This window comes from Nomascus leucogenys, chromosome 17, assembly GCF_006542625.1.
Source record: "Nomascus leucogenys isolate Asia chromosome 17, Asia_NLE_v1, whole genome shotgun sequence".
Classification (NCBI taxonomy): domain Eukaryota; kingdom Metazoa; phylum Chordata; class Mammalia; order Primates; family Hylobatidae; genus Nomascus; species Nomascus leucogenys.
The window spans coordinates 58,292,897-58,311,318 of NC_044397.1; the positions used below are offsets into that span (position 1 = coordinate 58,292,897).

The 18,422-nt window shown below is 45.3% G+C and overlaps 1 protein-coding gene across 3 annotated transcripts in view; it reads left to right on the top strand.

Moving 5' to 3' along the window:
* The window catches only part of TNS3 (tensin 3), a 307,228-nt gene that overhangs the window by 270,169 nt on the left and 18,637 nt on the right, over window positions 1-18,422 (top strand). For all 3 annotated transcript variants that reach the window (XM_030796137.1, XM_030796138.1, XM_030796136.1), the window contains exons 21-25: window positions 7,612-7,783; window positions 9,032-9,666; window positions 10,343-10,429; window positions 14,701-14,832; window positions 18,062-18,157. In XM_030796137.1, the coding sequence (XP_030651997.1) occupies window positions 7,612-7,783; window positions 9,032-9,666; window positions 10,343-10,429; window positions 14,701-14,832; window positions 18,062-18,157 (1,122 nt within the window). The remainder of the gene's footprint in view (window positions 1-7,611; window positions 7,784-9,031; window positions 9,667-10,342; window positions 10,430-14,700; window positions 14,833-18,061; window positions 18,158-18,422) is intronic.

The window sequence follows — 18,422 nt, forward strand, 5'->3', positions numbered from 1 at the left end:
TTAATAGAAAGAAATAATAAATTCAGCAAACACTTATTTTAGAACATTTCCTCTGGGCCATACTGGGAGGAGGGGCAGTCAGTCACACAACTGCATCTGCTCTGGGGATTTACAGGTCAGTCATAGCAGGAGACATGCACATGTATTCATGACACAAACTGAGCATTTGCCAGGCCTGGCCTTGAGATGGTCATGGTATTTACAGTTGGGTGCAGCAGACACACCATTCCCAAGGGTCTTATAGTATGTTCATACAAACAGAACATTAGTACTGGGCTTTTCTATAGTGGAAACATGATTAAATGTTGAAAACATTAGTGCAGAAATTGGTGTCCCACCCTTTCCCCCAAAATGGACAAGGCACTGTGTTTCAGACTTTGTATTTGATTTTTCAGAAGTTTTACTATTAAGTGCTTGTGTGTAGTTTTGTTTTTATTTATCCTCCTCAGGTTTTCTGTTTGTTTGTTTTGTTTTTTAACTTGTGGCTTGATTTCTTGAGTCTTTTGGGAAATTCTCAGTATGTATATTTTCCAATATTGCCTCTGCCTCATTCAATTTCTCCACCACTTCTTGGACTCCAATTATATGTATGTTAGAATTTTTAAGAATCATATCTCATGTCTTACCGTCTTTTGTGTATTCTCATTCTTGTTCCTCTTTGTGCTTCAGACTGCATATTTTCTTCCTATTTTTCTTCCAGTTCACTCACAGTTTCTTCTGCTGTATTTAGTCTGCTGATAAAATCATGAACCGAATGCTTAATTTCATTTATTTTGTTTTGAGTTCTAGAGTTTCCATTTCATTATTCTGTCTCTCTCTCTATATATATATATGTATATATACACGCACACACACACACACACACATACTTTAAGATCTAGGGTACATGTGCACAATGTGCAGTTTTGTTACATGTGCGCAATGTGCAACATGTGCCATGTTGGTGTGCTGCACCCATTAACTCGTCGTTTACATTAGGTATTTCTCTTAATGCTATCCCTCCCCCCTGCCCCCAGAATGGCGATCATTAAAAAGTCAGGAAACAACAGGGGCTGGAGAGGATGTGGAGAAATAAGAACACTTTTACACTGTTGGTGGGACTGTAAACTAGTTCAACCATTGTGGAAGACAGTGTGGCAATTCCTCAAGGATCTAGAACTAGAAATACTGTTGACCCAGTGATCCCATTACTGGGTATATACCCAAAGGACTATAAATCATGCTACTATAAAGACACATGCACACATATGCTTATTGCGGCACTATTCACAACAGCAAAGACTTGGAACCAACCCAAATTTCCATCAATGATAGACTGGATTAAGAAAATGTGGCACCTATACACCATGGAATACTATGCGGCCATAAAAAAGAATGAGTTCATGTCCTTTGTAGGGACGTGGATGAAGCTGGAAACCATCATTTTGAGCAAACTATTGCAAGGACAGAAAACCAAACACTGCATGTTCTCACTCATGGGTGGGAATTGAACAATCAGAACACTTGGCCACAGGACAGGGAACATCATTTGATTATTCTTAATGGACTTCAGTTCTTTGATGAAATTCTCTTTGCTTCTGCCTTCTTAAACATTATGTTCAGTTATTTTAATATCTGTGGCTTTTAACATCAATTTTTGAACTAGCTGTGGGTGTTTTTTCTGTGTGTGGGGTGGTGGCAGTCTTGGTTTTCATTTGTCATGTTTCCTGGCATTGATGATCAATTTTTTACAATTAAATATTTGATACTGTATTTTTAGAGTATAGACAAAGTCAGGCTCTGGGTGGGGGAGGCATGTTCTTTAGAGAGGGTATAATTTTTCTGCCAGGCTGCCTAGTCAGATCCCGTCATGGTCCTCTTGTTTCTAGTTTGTAGCCCTTCAAGGGTCTCACCTTGAAACCTTGTGGTGTTTGCAAAGGCCCGTCTTCCTAGGTACATCTTGAACTGCTGTTTTTGGTTGCTTAGCATCCACTAAGAGACTGCCACAATCCCTGCTGATCTTTTTTAGCTTCATAGCAGCTGGCTTTGTCTTGGTTACTGGGCATTGGGCCCTGTACCTCTGCCACTTAGGACTCAGAAATTCCTTGAGGGGAAACGTGCTCAGAGTGTTGACTCTGTCTCTGCAGTCCTCATTTCTCTGAGACCTTGGCATTTCCAGAACTGGTGCCTTGGTAGCTCTGAACTCCAAACTTTGTCTCCTCAGAACAGTGTGATTACCACTGCTAGTTTGTGTATGGCCCCTATACCACATGCTTCCAAATGGGTCCATGTCTGAGAAGGAAAAATGGCCATGGATCTCCTGCTCCCTTCCATGGAGGTTTTGGCCCAGTAAGCCCTGGCTACCTTGGGAGATCCGAATGGGTTCAAACTATTGTTGTTAGTATTTTGTGTAGCTTTCATAAGTGTCCTTAGTGAAAGTTTAACTCCTGCACTGTAACTGAAAGTTACCATGCTCTCTCTTTCTAGTACTCGCTTTGAGCTGATGCAGCTGATGTGGCAATCTTTGATAGATAAGGGCTTATAGACTGTAATGTCTCCAAGATTGTTGATAAGCATGCTTTTCTACCTTTCTTGAGGACCTGCAGTGAACAATCTAACATTCTGGCTTCTTCTACCTCACTGGATAAACATCTGTTTAACCTCTTTCTATTTAGCCATAACATCAAACATTTGTGTAAATTATTCATCCTCCCTTTTAGCCTACTAATGAACCCTCTGTGGTGGGTAGCAGTATTAATCCTATTTATAGGTGAGGTGGTAAACTGAGAAAGGTAAAACAAATTACTTTATTAATATAATCTACATAGTTACCCTAAATTCAAACATGAACCTCTGGCTCCAAATCTTGAGCTATTTTTATTATTCCACAGTTATGTTTTAGACATACTCTTATAGCATATTTTTTTTTTTTTGCTCTTTTTCATTTTAAGTACTCTAAGTCTTGGGGATATTAATTTATAGAGTTTTCAATAATTTATAATTATCGAATAATTGATAAGTTTAATTTCAGTGAATTGTTAATCTTTAAATATGAAAGATTAGAGATGTATGCTTCAGGTCAGGATGGAGTAACAGAGACTTGATTTATTATCCCGACTGAACAAACAAAAAAGGGATGAACTATATGAAATAATGGCTTCCATGTCTTTCACTGGGCATCAGACAGTGAAAGACAAAGATCCCTGAAAAGTAAGAAACAAACATGGTGACAGTACAGTTGTCCCAGTTTACCACCTAGAGAAAGTTTCCAGGTGTAAGGCAGGGAGAGGAAACTCACGCAGAATCTGGGAGGCTCTGAGTTGGGCATTTGGAGTTGAAACTCCAGGGGACCACAATGACTTGCAGGATGAACAGAGAGAGAACTGTTGGAGATCTGCAGAAGATCCGCCATACATATTCAGCTGAGCATTGGGTAGGAGGACATAAGGGACATTGAAGGCCAGGGAAAGAACCAAATGAAAAGATTGGAAAGAGAGGCTAACTCAGTGCTAACTCAGGGCTGGGAAGAGTGCCTGTTCTCACAAGCAAGAGAGGAAAGTATCAAGACTCACTGGGCATTGAGTAATATACAGAAGGGTTTTGCCCAGTAGTGGGGGATAACTCGCACTGGATGGAGCATGACTCCAGACCTTCCTAACAAATGTGAAGAGCAAGACCCAAAAAGATAAAATTGTTTCTAAGCAACTTAACTGCATCCCAGAATAAAGTTCAAGAATATTTATAAGAATACAAAAATACCCAGCACCCAAAAACATAAAATCACAGTGTCTGGCATTCAGTCAAAACTTACCAGGCAATCAAAGAAGCCTGAAAATAGCAATATAGTTAAGAGAGAAACCAAAACGAAACTAACGAGGACACTAATGTTAAAACTAATGTTAAGATTATGAACATTAAGATAAGGACATGAAGACATTTATTTTAACTATGTTTAATGTGTTCAAAAAGTTAAGTAGAGTCGTGGAACATATAAAAAGACCCAAACCAAACTTCACTGGAAAGAGAAACTTCAATGTCTGAAATGAAAAATAACCTAGATGGATTTAATATTTGGCTGATTTTGGATAAAATTACAAAAGCAATTCAATGAAGAATAGATAGTCTCAACAAATGATAGAGGTACCATTGAATATCCATATTTAAAAAACCAAACTTTGTTGATATATATGCCTCACACCATGTGTAAAAATTAACTGAAAATGGATCATAGGCTTATGTTTATAGTTTCTTCCAAAACTATAACACTTTTGGAAGAAAACAGAAAAACATGTTTTGTGACTGGATTAGGCAGATACTATTTTAGATACAACACCAAACACACTGTTCCTAAAAGAACAAATTGATAAACTGGACTTAAATTACAAGATTTTGTTCTTCAAAAGATTTTTTTTTTTTTTTTTTTGAGATGGAGTCTCGCTCTGTCGTCCAGGCTGGAGTGCAGTGGCGCAATCTCGGCTCACTGCAAGCTCTGCCTCCCGGGTTCACGCCATTCTCCTGCCTCAGCCTATCCGAGTAGCTGGGACTACAGGCGCCCGCCACCATGCCCGGCTAATTTTTTGTATTTTTAGTAGAGACAGGGTTTCACTGTGGTCTCGATCTCCTGACCTCGTGATCCGCCCGCCTCGGCCTCCCAAAGTGCTGGGATTACAAGCGTGAGCCACCGCACCCGGCTTCAAAAGATTCTTAAGTGAATATGCACAGGCAACAGACTCAGAAGAAATATTTGCAAATCATGTATAAGGGACCTGCATCTAAAATATATAAAGAACTCTTACAACTGAATATTAAGAAAGCAAACAACCTAGTGAAAAAAGGAAAAGGATTTGAACAAACATTTCACCAGAGAACACATAAAAATGCCTATTAGTAAGCATACAAAAAGATGTTCAACATCATTAGTAATTAATAAGATGCAAATTAAAAACACAGTGTTATACCACTACACCTGCACTAGAATGGCTAAAATTCAAAATGCCAATCATACCAAGTAGGGGCAGGATTGATGGTGGGGATGTGAAATGCTGCAATATTCTGGGAAGCAGTTTTGCATTTTCTTAAAAAGTTACATAGACGCTTACTGTATGGTCCAGCCATTCCATTCCTAGGTATTCACCCAAAAGAGGGGAAAATATATGTCAGTACAAAAAGAAAAAGTGTCTAAGAATATTCATTGCAGTTTTCTATGTAGCAGCCCCATAATGGCAGCAACCCAAGTGTCCATCAACAGGTAAATGGACAGAGAAGATGTGATATGTCCATACAATGGAAAAGTACTCACCGTTGAAAAGCAATGAGCTATGTGTACATTCTGCAGTGTGGTGGAATCTCAAAATAAGTGAAAGTAGTCAGAGGAAAAAAGTTTATATGAATGATTTTATTCATGTAGAATTTTAGGAAATGCACACTAAAGCAAAGTGACATAAACCAGATGAGCAGGAGAAGGGGCTGGAGGAAACTCTTGGAATGATGTAACTGTTAATTATCTCGATCGTGATGATGGTTTCATGGATGTTTACATATGACAAACTGAATTATTTACTTTAAGCCTATCCAGTTTTTTGTATATTAGTTATACCTCAGTATATAAAGGTGTGGTTTTTAAAGTTTCATGAAAAATTAAACATTTAAAGTTCACTTTTTCTCTACCAAGATCTATTAGATAACTTAGGATTGTTGTTAATTTAGGCATAACTCCAGACATTTTGTTTGCTGATTAATATATTTTAAAAATCTAGGCTGGGCGTGGTGGCTCACCCCTGTAATCCCAGTACTTTGGGAGGCTGAGGCGGGCGGATCACGAGGTGAGGAGTTCCTAGCCATCCTTGCTAACATGGTGAAACCCCGTCTCTACTACAAATACAAAAAGAAATTAGCTGGGCGTGGTGGCAGGAGCCTGTAGTCCCAGTTACTCCTGAGGCCGAGGTAGGAGAATGGCGTGAACCTGGGAGGCGGAGCTTGCAGTGAGCTGAGATGGCGCCACTGCACTCCAGTCTGGGTGACAGAGGAAGACTCCATCTCAAAAAAAAAAAAAAAAAAAAAATCAATAAGGTTTCCTTAGGAAAAGAATTGGTGCTAAATAAAAATAGTAATTTTTAATTCATATTGAAATGACATGTGTGATCAAAAAAGTGCTTCACTTCGCATATGTGGGGATACCATATAATTTTTAGAATGTTCGTTCTGTCTTGGTAGAGATGGAGCTTGTTTACCTCATTGGAGTGAAGTGCATTCCATTTTTGAATTGATAGTGCAAATTCTGTAGAGATCAATTTTTTTAAAAAACCAGGATATTACATCCTGTATGTGGAGGTAATTTAGTTGAGTGGTCAGGGCTTTCCCTTGCATTTTTGGATATAATTCCTCACTGGTCTGAATAATCCATAGACCAGTGCTCATTGGCACCTGGATTAATGAAAACCCCTAGATATTTCATCTTCAGAAATCACATATGCTGCTGATAATTCCTTTCAGAGTATTCTTAGTAAATGTCGTTTTTATAAAGTGCGATTCTGGTATTCAGTTTTATTATTGGTTTTCATTTGAAGGGTAAAGAAGGTAGCCTTGTTTTCAGTATAATTAAAATAACATGTATTTCAAGCATGTGAGGTGATAGTCCTGTGAGTTGTAGGGAAAACGGCATGCTTTGGAAATCTCTAAATTTCGATACCCTCTCCAGGAAATGAATAATATGGACTTTTTTCTACGTTAATATTCTCTTATCAATCCTCGCTTGTTTTGAAACAGAAAACAAAATGACCAGTATTTCTAATAGTATTATTTTATTGACCATGGTAGATTTGTCCATTTCTTGAAGCCTGGTTTAAAAAAAGAAAAAAAAAAAAAGGCAAGATGCTTTAAATATCCAGAAATAATGCTACTGGGCAAGAAGCGAAACAGAAATTCCGTCAGAGGAATGTGCCTGGGCTCAGGCATGGGACACAAGCAGGTTTGCATTCTGGCCCACCTGCAAGGGTGGCCTCTGCACCCCACGGTGTGGCCTTTGCAGCAGTGGGGTTGACCTGGAAAGCACCAGCAGGGTTCCTGCCCTCGTAGTGCTCGACGTCGATGGCCCAGTTACCAGCTGGGGAGGGTGGGGACCAAAGGAAGGTGGAGGACATCTAGGCCGCCCGGCTGCCGCAAGGCCTGCACTTATGGTCTTTATGGGGAGAAGTCGCCTGCTGGTTTGCAGAGGAAAGGCCATGCCGATTCTAAAGTGAGGTGCAGCCTAGATCATGGGGTGGAGAGTACATTGCAGGACATCAGCCTTTGTGGGGGATGGGGCTGGGAGGACCAGCCCAGGGGCCCATGACCGCAGGGAATGCTGGAGCTGACCAGCTCGTGGTAATGGGCTGGACACTGTGTGGGGGACTGAATTAGGTCGCTTTATTTTTGGGAACATTGATGGGTGAGAATAAACCCATGCTTGGGGGTGTAGGGCTGGCCGCCTCCTCCAGCCTGTTACGGGTAGTGATGTCATGTTCAGTATGGCCATGGATGACAGAAAGCCTCAAAGTCAACACTGTTTCTTGTGGAACATGCAAAAGCGGCAGAGATTATGACTTCTCAAGTCCTACAACCGAGGTCTCTCTGCTTTCTGTGTTCCCGCTACAGAACCACGAGGCTGCCCTGAGACGCTCACTCACGCTGTGGGGATGTCAGAGAGCCCCATCGGACCCAAATCCACGATGCTCCGGGCTGACGCGTCCTCGACGCCCTCCTTTCAGCAGGCTTTTGCTTCTTCCTGCACCATTTCCAGCAACGGCCCTGGGCAGAGGAGAGAGAGGTAAGAAGATGGATCTTTAAACTTGGTACAAGTTCTCCTTAAAGACCCAGAATGCTGAGACGCATGTGGGACCAGCGGGGGCTTGCTCTTCAGAGAAGCTGAAGCTAGACCAGGCAGGGATTGGCCTAAAGATGGGGCGGGGCAGGGGACCAGGGCTGTGTGCACAACAGTGCTACCCCCGGGACAGGTGTATGTGGTGACATATGAGAAAATATAGGGACATACAGGAAATAGAGGAAAAAATCAGTCTTAGAGGGATTCTGGTTAACAGAAAGACCTGTGGGTGGGAGGGGGTGGGTATTAACAGGGAAAAATGGCCTATTTCTGCTTCACAAAGATACTACCCCTGAGGAAATTCATATATGAGACCATTCGTCTTGCTCAGAGTAGGAATAAGTTTCTTTATGCTTTGTTGTATGAACATGTAGCTCCCTATTTAACTTTTTAAATTCTACCTCTGCTATCCTTAAAATAAAAGAGGAGCCCTCATCTAAGGACATTACACATAAACTCTGTACCCATGAGTGTTCCATTGCTAGTGAAATATGTGTGTCATGTGGTGTGGTTTTAGCTGTCTTTCCGTACTCGTAAGTGGGTGGTAATTTCCAGTATTCTTTGTGGTATCTGTTAATCAGCTGGTTCATCTAGCAAGTATGGATTGAGGACTGATGGTGTGTCTGGCAGATAAAGGAGATGGGGCAGAGGAATCATGCTGTGAGGAGGAGGGGACCCGCAGTGAACCAACGGCCCCGCTGCGGGGGATGAACGTGGGTGGCATCCCTGCCTAGTGCTGTGGGACAAGACGGGAGGGCATTTCTACTCCTGAAGGCACATGTGTATTGTGGCTGCAGGTGCTGGGCAAGGACTGGGAAAAGGCTTCCCAGTGGGTACACAGCTGAGCTGCGTCTTAAAGGAAGAAAGGGCCTTGACCCCGTGAAGATGCAGGAGGGAGGGCGCAGGGGCTGAGAGAGCAGCATCTGCGCATGTGGAGGCCTTCATGGGGCGGCTCCCCTGGGTGCCCTCATGCGGGCTGCAGCATCCAGGCATGAAGTGGGGGCTTGAAAGGCAGGCAGCATGAACTCAGAGAGGGCCTTAGTGTACATATTTTGGAAAATTCCTCCTGTGCTGCCTGGAGGGCCTCAGCACCCACTTCCCCATCCCTGTCTTCCCGTGTGGGTGACGCTTGCTGGTCTTCAGGTGTCTCTTTGTACCTTACATGCTGTCTTGGTCGGCTTGTCTTTTGAACAGCTCCTCTTCTGCAGAACGCCAGTGGGTGGAGAGCAGCCCCAAGCCCACGGTTTCCCTGCTGGGGAGCGGCCGGCCCACCGGAAGTCCCCTCAGCGCTGAGTTCTCCGGTACCAGGAAGGACTCCCCAGTGCTGTCCTGCTTCCCGTCGTCAGAGCTCCAGGCTCCTTTCCACAGCCATGAGCTGTCCCTAGCAGAGCCACCGGACTCCCTGGCGCCTCCCAGCAGCCAGGCCTTCCTAGGCTTCGGCACCGTCCCAGTGGGAAGTGGCCATCCACCCGAGGAGGACCTGGGGGCCTTGATGGCCAATTCTCATGGAGTGTCACCGACCCCCAGCATCCCGCTGACAGCAACAGGGGCTGCGGACAATGGCTTCCTGTCCCACAACTTTCTCACGGTGGCGCCTGGACACAGCAGCCACCACAGTCCAGGCCTGCAGGGCCAGGGCGTGACCCTGCCCGGGCAGCCGCCCCTCCCTGAGAAGAAGCGGGCCTCAGAGGGGGATCGTTCTTTGGGCTCAGTCTCTCCCTCCTCCAGTGGCTTCTCCAGCCCGCACAGCGGGAGCACCATCAGTATCCCCTTCCCAAATGTCCTTCCCGACTTTTCCAAGCCTTCGGAAGCGGCCTCACCTCTGCCAGGTAGGTGTGTTTCCAGCAGGTGGAAGGGCCCCTCTGTCCATTCACTCGGGAAGGGAAGGGTTCAGACCTGCAGCTGAGCTGGCACATCTCTAGTGCTGGGCCGGGCACCTGGAGAGAAAATCCAGAGCCGTTGGGGTACTTTTCCATTTTCCTCATCCAAAGCCAAGCACTGGCCCAGGCTTTTCATTCACTTTTCTTGGCTTCTGTGTTTGGCCACCTTGGATTCCTTCCAGTTGTAGAAAGTGCAGACATTTGCAGTGGTTCTACTTTCTGTTTCACTTGGGAACATGGCTTTTTGTAAATAACAAATTCCTTGTCAAATTAAATCAATTCATCCGAAACGTCATTATGAAATATTTCAAGTGTATAAGAAACAATGTGGTCTATGGGTTAAACAACACCAACCTTACCCTCTCTTTCCTCTCTACCTTCCTATGTATTCTTAAAATGTATTGCAAAAGCTCAATCCAAGCATCCTGTTGTTTTGTTTTGTGTTATAAAACAGTCACTGCCTCCTCCAACTCAGTCATTTCAAAGGCAGGGTTCCCTTTCCTTAGAACATCCCTCGCTTGCTTGCCCTTGGCATGGAATTTGGACTTCTGGGATCACAGCAGATGAGAGGTTGCAAGAAGAAGAGTGCCCATCATGGTCACTGTTTTTAAATTTTGCTTTACAGATAGTCCAGGTGATAAACTTGTGATCGTGAAATTTGTTCAAGACACTTCCAAGTTCTGGTACAAGGCGGATATTTCAAGAGAACAAGGTATGTGGGGAGGATGAGGGCATCCTTGGGCATCTGCCCTAGTGCCCGCTTCGCTGCCTTGTGTGAAGATGGGCCCTGCGGTGGGAACATCAGGCAGCCGTGGCTTCGTATGGATTGAGTTTGAGCAGGGCCCACACATTATTCCATGCCTCCTGGGGACATGTTACAACCTTTTAGTTTTTGTAGGGGAAAACTCCCTATTAATGAGGGAGTTGGTGAGGAATGGGCCCCAGCCATGAGCATTCCAGTGTGTAGGGTGTAATTTCTGGCTGCTTGCACCAGCCAGTGGCTTGCCAGTGATGCCAGCCCACAACTGCTGACTGTGAGGAGGAGACATACTCTCCTGCATCTCCATGAAACCAGAGAGGACAGGGTGAGGAAGCAGGAGAGACGCCCTGCTCTTCTCGGGGACACTGCGTTCGTGAACACCTACATAAACACTTAATAATGAGACCCAGTTGTGGACTTAACCGCATGCCTCATACACAAACCAGGCAGAGCATCTCTCTGCTTGGCACAATGTCAGGCTTTTTGTTTTTTTAATTTGAAATCATTAATATTAATTTTTGAGCAATGAATATTTGAATATTTTGAGCATCACTTTTTACCAGAGCATGAATAGAAGAGATGTGGGAGAGGAAGGCTAGCAAGCTCTTCTGGGCAGCCCTGCTTGGAGACAGCCCCTGGGCAATGAGCAGAATTCATAAGGTGCTTCCCTCGGCTGTGGGATGGCCTTCCTCCCTGGATGCTGTGTCTCAGCTGAGCGTACCTTCCTCTGGATACCTCACTTTGGCAGTGCATAAAGTTTGTTGCTTCTGGGATATACCTCGGAAGAGATGGTGTGTGACTGGCAAGGCAGGGCAGGGCCATGCCTCCAGTGCCTGGAAGACGGAGTCAGGATTCCTAGGAACCAAAGTGAATCCCGGTGGCCACCTGGTGGAGGCTGGAGTGAGAGAGGGAATGGGTTGGTTTAAAGTGGTGAGAAGTGACAAGCTGCCCGCAGTCAGCAGGAGACCCACTTGGCTCCTCTGTTCCTCTTTATCTTAACTTTAGAAGAAAATCAAGCTCTCTCCTTGTGAAGATGCCTCAGGAATGCCTAGAAATGAATAGTTGAGTGGCAGAAAAATAGCTCTGTCCAGCTCTCCACTGAAATTCTGCTATTCAGTTATGTAGATGATAGAAATGGTAAGAATGTGCATCTCTTCTGATCTCAAAGAAGTGATTGTCATTTTAAGTGGAAGAGAGAGAGAAAAAAAGCCCGTGGCCTGGAAAGACCTTCATTTCCCTGAATTGGCCTTTGTGAAACAGTGCTCACCATGGCCGAGGGCCCCTCTGCGGCCGGATGCTGTGTGCCTGTTGCCACCACCCAGGCTCTGCTTGTGTCTCAAGAATCCCGATGACTGTGGCCCCCGGTGCCTTGGCACCTCCTCCAGCTGGCCAGACTGAGAGGTGCCTATCCAGCACCTAAGAGATTCTGCCCAGACCCTTCCACTCTGTTGGCGCTGTCTTCTAGAGCAGGGCGATGTGTGGGGCTGGATGCCCCCTTCTCTCATTGTGCAATGTCATTGTAGCAGGGGGGATCTGAAACAGACAGATTTGGGTTGGAGTGCACTGAGGAATGCGATGCCAGTGCCAGGGTGGAGCACGCAGCTGCCGTGTGCAGTGTGTGGATGCTCGTTTTTCCAACTTCAGCACACCAGGCTCCTCAGCCCACTTCTGTTTGGAAAAACAGCGGGTCTAAAATTCTCCTCTTACTCCCATTGCCTGCGCAGGAGAGCACAGCCCCCTTGCACTCCTGCAGCCTGGCAGCTGGGGTTTCCCTCCTGGCCTGGGGAGAACTGGTCGGAGCAAAGCCCGTGTTCCCTCCACTGCCATCCACATGTGCCCAAAGTCTCAGTCCCGTGAGGCTTCTACACTTTATTTACCACAGGGAAGTAGAACCATGCCTTACAAAAAGAAAAGCTCTGAGGTATATCATAGTTGAAACAAAATGTAAGTGATCTTTTGTTCTACTTAGAAAAAACAAAAAAGTAGGCCCGGTGCGGTGACTCACTCCTATAATCCCAGCACTTAGGGAAGCTGAGGTGGGAGGATCACTTGAGTCCAGGAGTTTAAGGCCAGCCTGGGCAACATAGTGAGACCCAGTGTCTACCAAAAATTTTAAAAAATTAGCTGGGTGTGGTGGTGTACACTTGTCGTCCCAGCTACTCAGGAAGCTAAGGTGGGAGGATCACTTGGGCCCAGGAGGTTGAGGCTGTGGTGAGCTATGATTGTGTCACTGTACTTCAGTCTGGGCAACAGAGCGAGAGAGTCTGTCTCAAAAAAATAAAAATTAAAAATTGAAAAAATGTCATGCACGTTCAGCCCCCAAGTTTATAGACTATGCTGTGAGAAAACGTGCACCAGAATTCAGGGTTTATTCCCAGGGCCTGTGCCCTGCCCCAGGAGGGACCCCACTCCCAGCCCTGGGTCCCTTGCGTGGGCGGCTGCAGTCCTGGCTGGAGCTACCAGCAGTCTTGGGCATGCACGGTGAGCCTGCCTGTGTTTTCCTGCCCATCCTTCCCACTGCGTGCCGTTTAGAAGCTCTTGCTTCATCCCCAGGGGCGTGTTGAGCTCATCCCCTTGCCCTCATCCTGTACACAGGGCCACGGTGCAGGGCATTGAAAAATGTGTAAAAGAAACCATTCGTTTCATCCTATGGCCAAACAGATGCCCTGGCTGTGGGTCCGAGCAGGCCTGGGGGCATGTGAGGGGCTTCTGTGGGAATGCGCCATGGAGGTATTTACTGAGGCATGCCGGGGGCATCCCACCACTTATTGGTTCATGTTCTGCGCCCTGATCGCTTCCAGATAGAGCCTTTGGCATTCCAGAAAGGCAGCATTTCCATGGCTGTAATTATGTATAACTTTATACTCTAAATCCCCAGTTTTCCCCCTTTTTTAAAAATAAAGAGTAAATGTCTAGAAAAGAAATTCTGAGATGTAGTCTAGTTATCAGGGAACACTCTGGCTTGTCTGGGCAGTATCAAGTTGAGGTTACTATTACCCTAACCCACTCCCTCTTCTTCTTGGAAATGCCAGGTTTTGGCCATGAAGGGGAGAGATTTTTTTGAAGCAATGATTCTGATTAGCTGAATGCCTATCAGCCTCACCAGGGAAGCTGGGTGACCCACTGTGCGAGGCCCTGGGTTAGCAGGCACATGGGGAACGTGTCCTCAGCCCCATCCAGGGGGCTCATTTGGCCGCATCAGCCATGGAGCCACTGGATAGGGGGCCACCTGCAGGCCAGGTTTTTGTTACTTCCTTGGTGAATCTTGGAATTTCTATTAAATTTTCAGTAACATTTTGGGTATGCCCTTTAAATCATCAGAAAGTGTAATTAGAAATGTCTTTCCTGGCCGGGCGCAGTGGCTCACGCCTGTAATCCCAGCACTTTGGGAGGCCGAGGCGGGTGGATCACGAGGTCAGGAGATCAAAACCATCCTGGCTAACATGGTGAAACCCCATCTCTACTAAAAATAGAAAAAATTAGCCAGACGTGGTGGCACGCGCCTGTAGTCCCAGCTACTCGGGAGGCTGAGGAGGGAGAATCGCTTGAACCCAGGAGGTGGAGGTTGCAGTGAGCCGAGACGATGCCACTGCACTCTAGCCTGGGCAACAGAGCGAGACTCCATCTCAAAAAAAAAAAAAAGAAAAAAACTTCTTTCCTTTTATGCTGTTGAAAGAGTTCATGTTCTCATGTTCTAAAATCTTTAAGAAAAATGCCACAGGGGGCAATGTCCAAGCAGCGGCAGGGTGTGCTGCGACAGCCTCCCTCCCACTCTCTGTTTCTCCCCTTTGTGTATATTTGGATCTGGTCTTGTTTCTTACTCAGCGTGGGCCTCGGTTTCCTGGGCTGTCAGGTGGGGACCATCATTTGGACATCACAGGTGTTGTGGGATTAACAAAAATCCTGTGTTTTAACATGGGCAGCCCACAGGACAGTGCCCGGCACCTCAGTCTAGCTAAAGAGAGGGATATTCCTGTCTTTTCTGCCTCCTCAACAGGGAGGCCCACCCATGAAACATCCACGACACCACAGAGACCTCCCTGAAGGTCCCTCAACTGCATGGACACATAGTTCTTCCAGCCAAGCAGGGGGATCCCGGCCAGGTCCCCACTGATCCAGTTTGCAAAAAGAGTAAGGGAAAGAGGACCTACCCAAGGTTATGAGTGGGCATAGACCTTTGTCCACCTGGCAGACATTCTTGTCTTTCTTCTCCCTTTCTCCAGCCATCGCCATGTTGAAGGACAAGGAGCCGGGCTCATTCATCGTTCGAGACAGCCATTCCTTCCGAGGGGCCTATGGCCTGGCCATGAAGGTGGCCACACCCCCACCTTCAGTCCTGCAGCTGAACAAGAAAGGTAAGGTTACCACTCCCTATTGATCTGTTCAGCTCATCCACAGAGAAAATCTGTTGATTTATTTTTAGGCTAATAAAATAAAAGATGACTTTAACAATACTCACAAATTTTATTCTTAGTATTTATTTTTTCATGTATATTTTACAAAGTTTCACCTTATTTAAGAAAGAACATAAATTTGTTAATTTTATTTTCGTTTGTTTCGTCTAGGTAATCCATTTCATTGTTCAAAAATTAGAACCATAGGATAAGGCATCCACTAAGCCCGCTTTGCTTCCATTTCGGCTCCACCCCCCTCACCACCCTGTCACCTCCCATGATGAGGGAGTAGATTCGTGTGTGTCTTTTCACTGGTTACCTGTCCAAATTCAGGCAAATACACATTTTTATATGAAAACTAGCATACTGTGAGCACTATTCTTGTATCTATACCCAGTAGGGTATTTTTAGATGGATTAAAAGTGATACTAGAATAAACCTAGACTCATGAGATGATCTCTAATGCAGGTAAAGGACTATGCCTGCCTGAATCCTTTTTGCATTAAAAGTCATGGCAAAAACCATAATGACTTTTGCACCAACCTGTAATAGAAAGATTTCTATTCCTTTGGGTATAATACCCAGTAAAGGGATTGCTGGGTACTGCCTCTAGGTCTTTGAGGAATCACCACACTGTCTTCCACAATGGTTGAACTATTTTACACTCTCACCAACAGTGCAAAAGCATTCCTTTTTCTCTACAACCTCGCCAGCATCCACTGATCATATTTCTAAAATTGCTTGTAGCTGTTGTTCTCTTTGGAAGTTCTGGCTTTCCATCTTACGAAAATCCTGCAGCCAATTGATCCATTCTATTGTTGGTGGACACTTGATTTTCAGTTTATTCTTTTTTTTTTTCTCCCCCTGCCCTTTTTGCCCCATTATACTCATCGTTGTGTGCTACCATGCTGCAGACTACACTAAGGAAAGGGAAGCTATTCTTTCACTCTGTCTGTCTCCCCAAATGGAAATTGTGTACTGAGGGGACATTGCAGGTCGTTGGTTCCCAGTAAGGACAACTTGACTTACTAAGAGTGGGGAAATCAGAAGCAGCTTGGATTTTAAACTCCTTGTGTTAATAAGTGACACACCCACCTGGTTCACTCATGCTCTGTGCCTAATACCTGAGAGGATTTTTCCAAATCCTTGGATGAAACCTCTGCTTCATGCTTCCTGGAAAAAATTGCCTTGGAGTTACACCCTGTGGAATGTATGATTTGGCTGCCAGGAGGTCCAGCCTCAGGCAGGGCTGTAGCGTTTCCAGGAAACATAGATGGGTTCATTTTGGCACAGGTAATGGTGTGAGAGTGGAAGGGGTGGGGAGTGAGGCTGGGAAAGACCCGGGGCTCAGTCAAAGCTCAGTCCCGAAGCCTGTGGATACTGACTGTCCTGAAGCGAAGTAGAGAGAAGGCGTGTAGGGGAGAAAGAACAGATAATTCTTGAAAAGTAGAATCTTCTAGCATCCAGAATTCCAGCATAAGAAGCCCAACAAGATGCTATTTCTGAGTGGAGATAAGGGCTTTTGTAGTTGGAGAGCTGAATTAGGCCTGATTGTTGAGGACTGAAACGGAATAATGATGATAGCAGGAAAGAGGGTCGCAGGACCAAGAGCATCTGGCGAGTCTGCAGAGATGAGAGATTTTTGGGAGAGCAGGAATGATGGATGGTTTAGGTTGGCTCCTTGGTTTCCATGTAAAGTTTTAAAGCAAGGACAAATGACATTTCTGCATGCATTATCTTTTTGGAATCTAGATGAGAATATATAACTGTTTTTACCTCTGTGTGTGCATCCTGCCTCTCTGACAGACTTTGGACTCAATCTTAAGATGAAAGGAACAAAATAGGGGATATTAGAATAGCAGACTTGAGGAAACCCAGCATTGTTGGTGGCCTCTGGGTGAAATCTTATCTGGCTGCTGTGTCTTCATCCTGCCCCTGGATTTGACATTCAGATTTCACAATCCAAGGACAGATTTGAGCAGAGTTTACCAGGTCATAAAGAGCCACAGCCATTCTCCATACCACCTCCAGTAAACTGGAGATGGGACAGCTAGGGATGTTCTGGATGCTGTTCTCCAGAGAGCCCTGGCCAGAAGGACTTCCCACGGAGCCATTTCTCACAAGTGGAATCCAGACCGACGCTTGGTGTCCCCTTCAGTTTGGAAGCCAGGAATCATTTTCCTCCCACAACTGAATGGCAATATGTTCTTATCCCACTTTAATTCAACACAGCCTTTTATGGAATCCGGTCATTTCCTTTCCTGCAAGCTTTACTGCCCTTGTGAGATGCTGACACAGTGATATTTGTCATGTTTATAAACATCTTTTGGAAGCCTACTGTGGGCAAGGCACTGGGGACCAAGCCCAACTCCACTGGGTCTTGCTGCCAGGAGGTTTCCAACACCAGAAATATTAGAAGTTTAGGCAGACATGCCCCAGTGGAGGGTGATGAAGGAAGCCCTGGATCACAGAAATACAGCACACTGTGAAGGTCTGTTGGACTCATTAGCATAGGGCAGTGACTTCTTGTTCTTTTGGTTACGCTGTGTGTACTTTTCCACTCTCAGACAGTTTCGCCATTCAGTGGCTTTTTATGATGTGTTTTCTCTTTGGACTCATGGGCTGGCCTAAAGCAGATGTACTGTTTACTATTAATAGCAATGTGGTAGAGTGCTGCTCCAGTGCAGCTGAGTGCTTGCTTTCTGGAAGGTTTTACAGATCCAGGCTCCTGGTTAAATCCCACCCAGAAGACTGACCTCCTTCCAGCTCTTTTTAGCGATTCATTATAGGTATCATTTTGTGTCTGAGCCTTTCTCACCTCTCCTCTTTGGGAGGGGATTCAGCTGGAGATTCATGATCCTCTTTCTTAGCTGCAAGCTCATTCCCTTCATTGGGGATTCTTGTAGAATGTTTGAGGGCCTCTCCCAAGGGACCTCTCCAGCCCCCACACTGTCATTGCAAGGGTTCCCGCCCTGTATCTGGCCTAGCCTGTGCTCATCCAGCTGTCCTGCAGCCTGGCTACCATTCCTAGGATGAAGATGGTTCTTGGCAGCCTCTTTTGCAGTGGCTGGACTCGTATTCAGAGAAGAGCCTTTTCAACTGTAGCTCCTGGCTTTTATGTTCTCTCTATTGAATTCTCCCATGCTGCCATTTTGAAAAAATTCTTCTTTCTTTAAATTTCGTGCCACAGCTGGAGATTTGGCCAATGAACTTGTCCGGCACTTTTTGATTGAGTGTACCCCGAAGGGAGTGCGGTTGAAAGGGTGCTCGAATGAACCATATTTCGGTGAGTTGCTTGAGAGGTTGCTGTCAATGTTCTGAACTCATGAGGCCTGGATTCCCTCTGCTCACTGACCTGAGATTTGGGACCATCACTCTTGTGGTGGTTTACTCATATTTCAGTCCCCAGTTCTGAAATCCCGCAGATCTGTATTATTGTCTTTAAGATAAACTAGATTTGAAGGTGTTCTTGAAAGCTTTGTCAAAACCAAACAAATGAAAAGCACCATATCAGAAGTAAGAATTACAGACGTCAAAAAGATTCTGTCCTA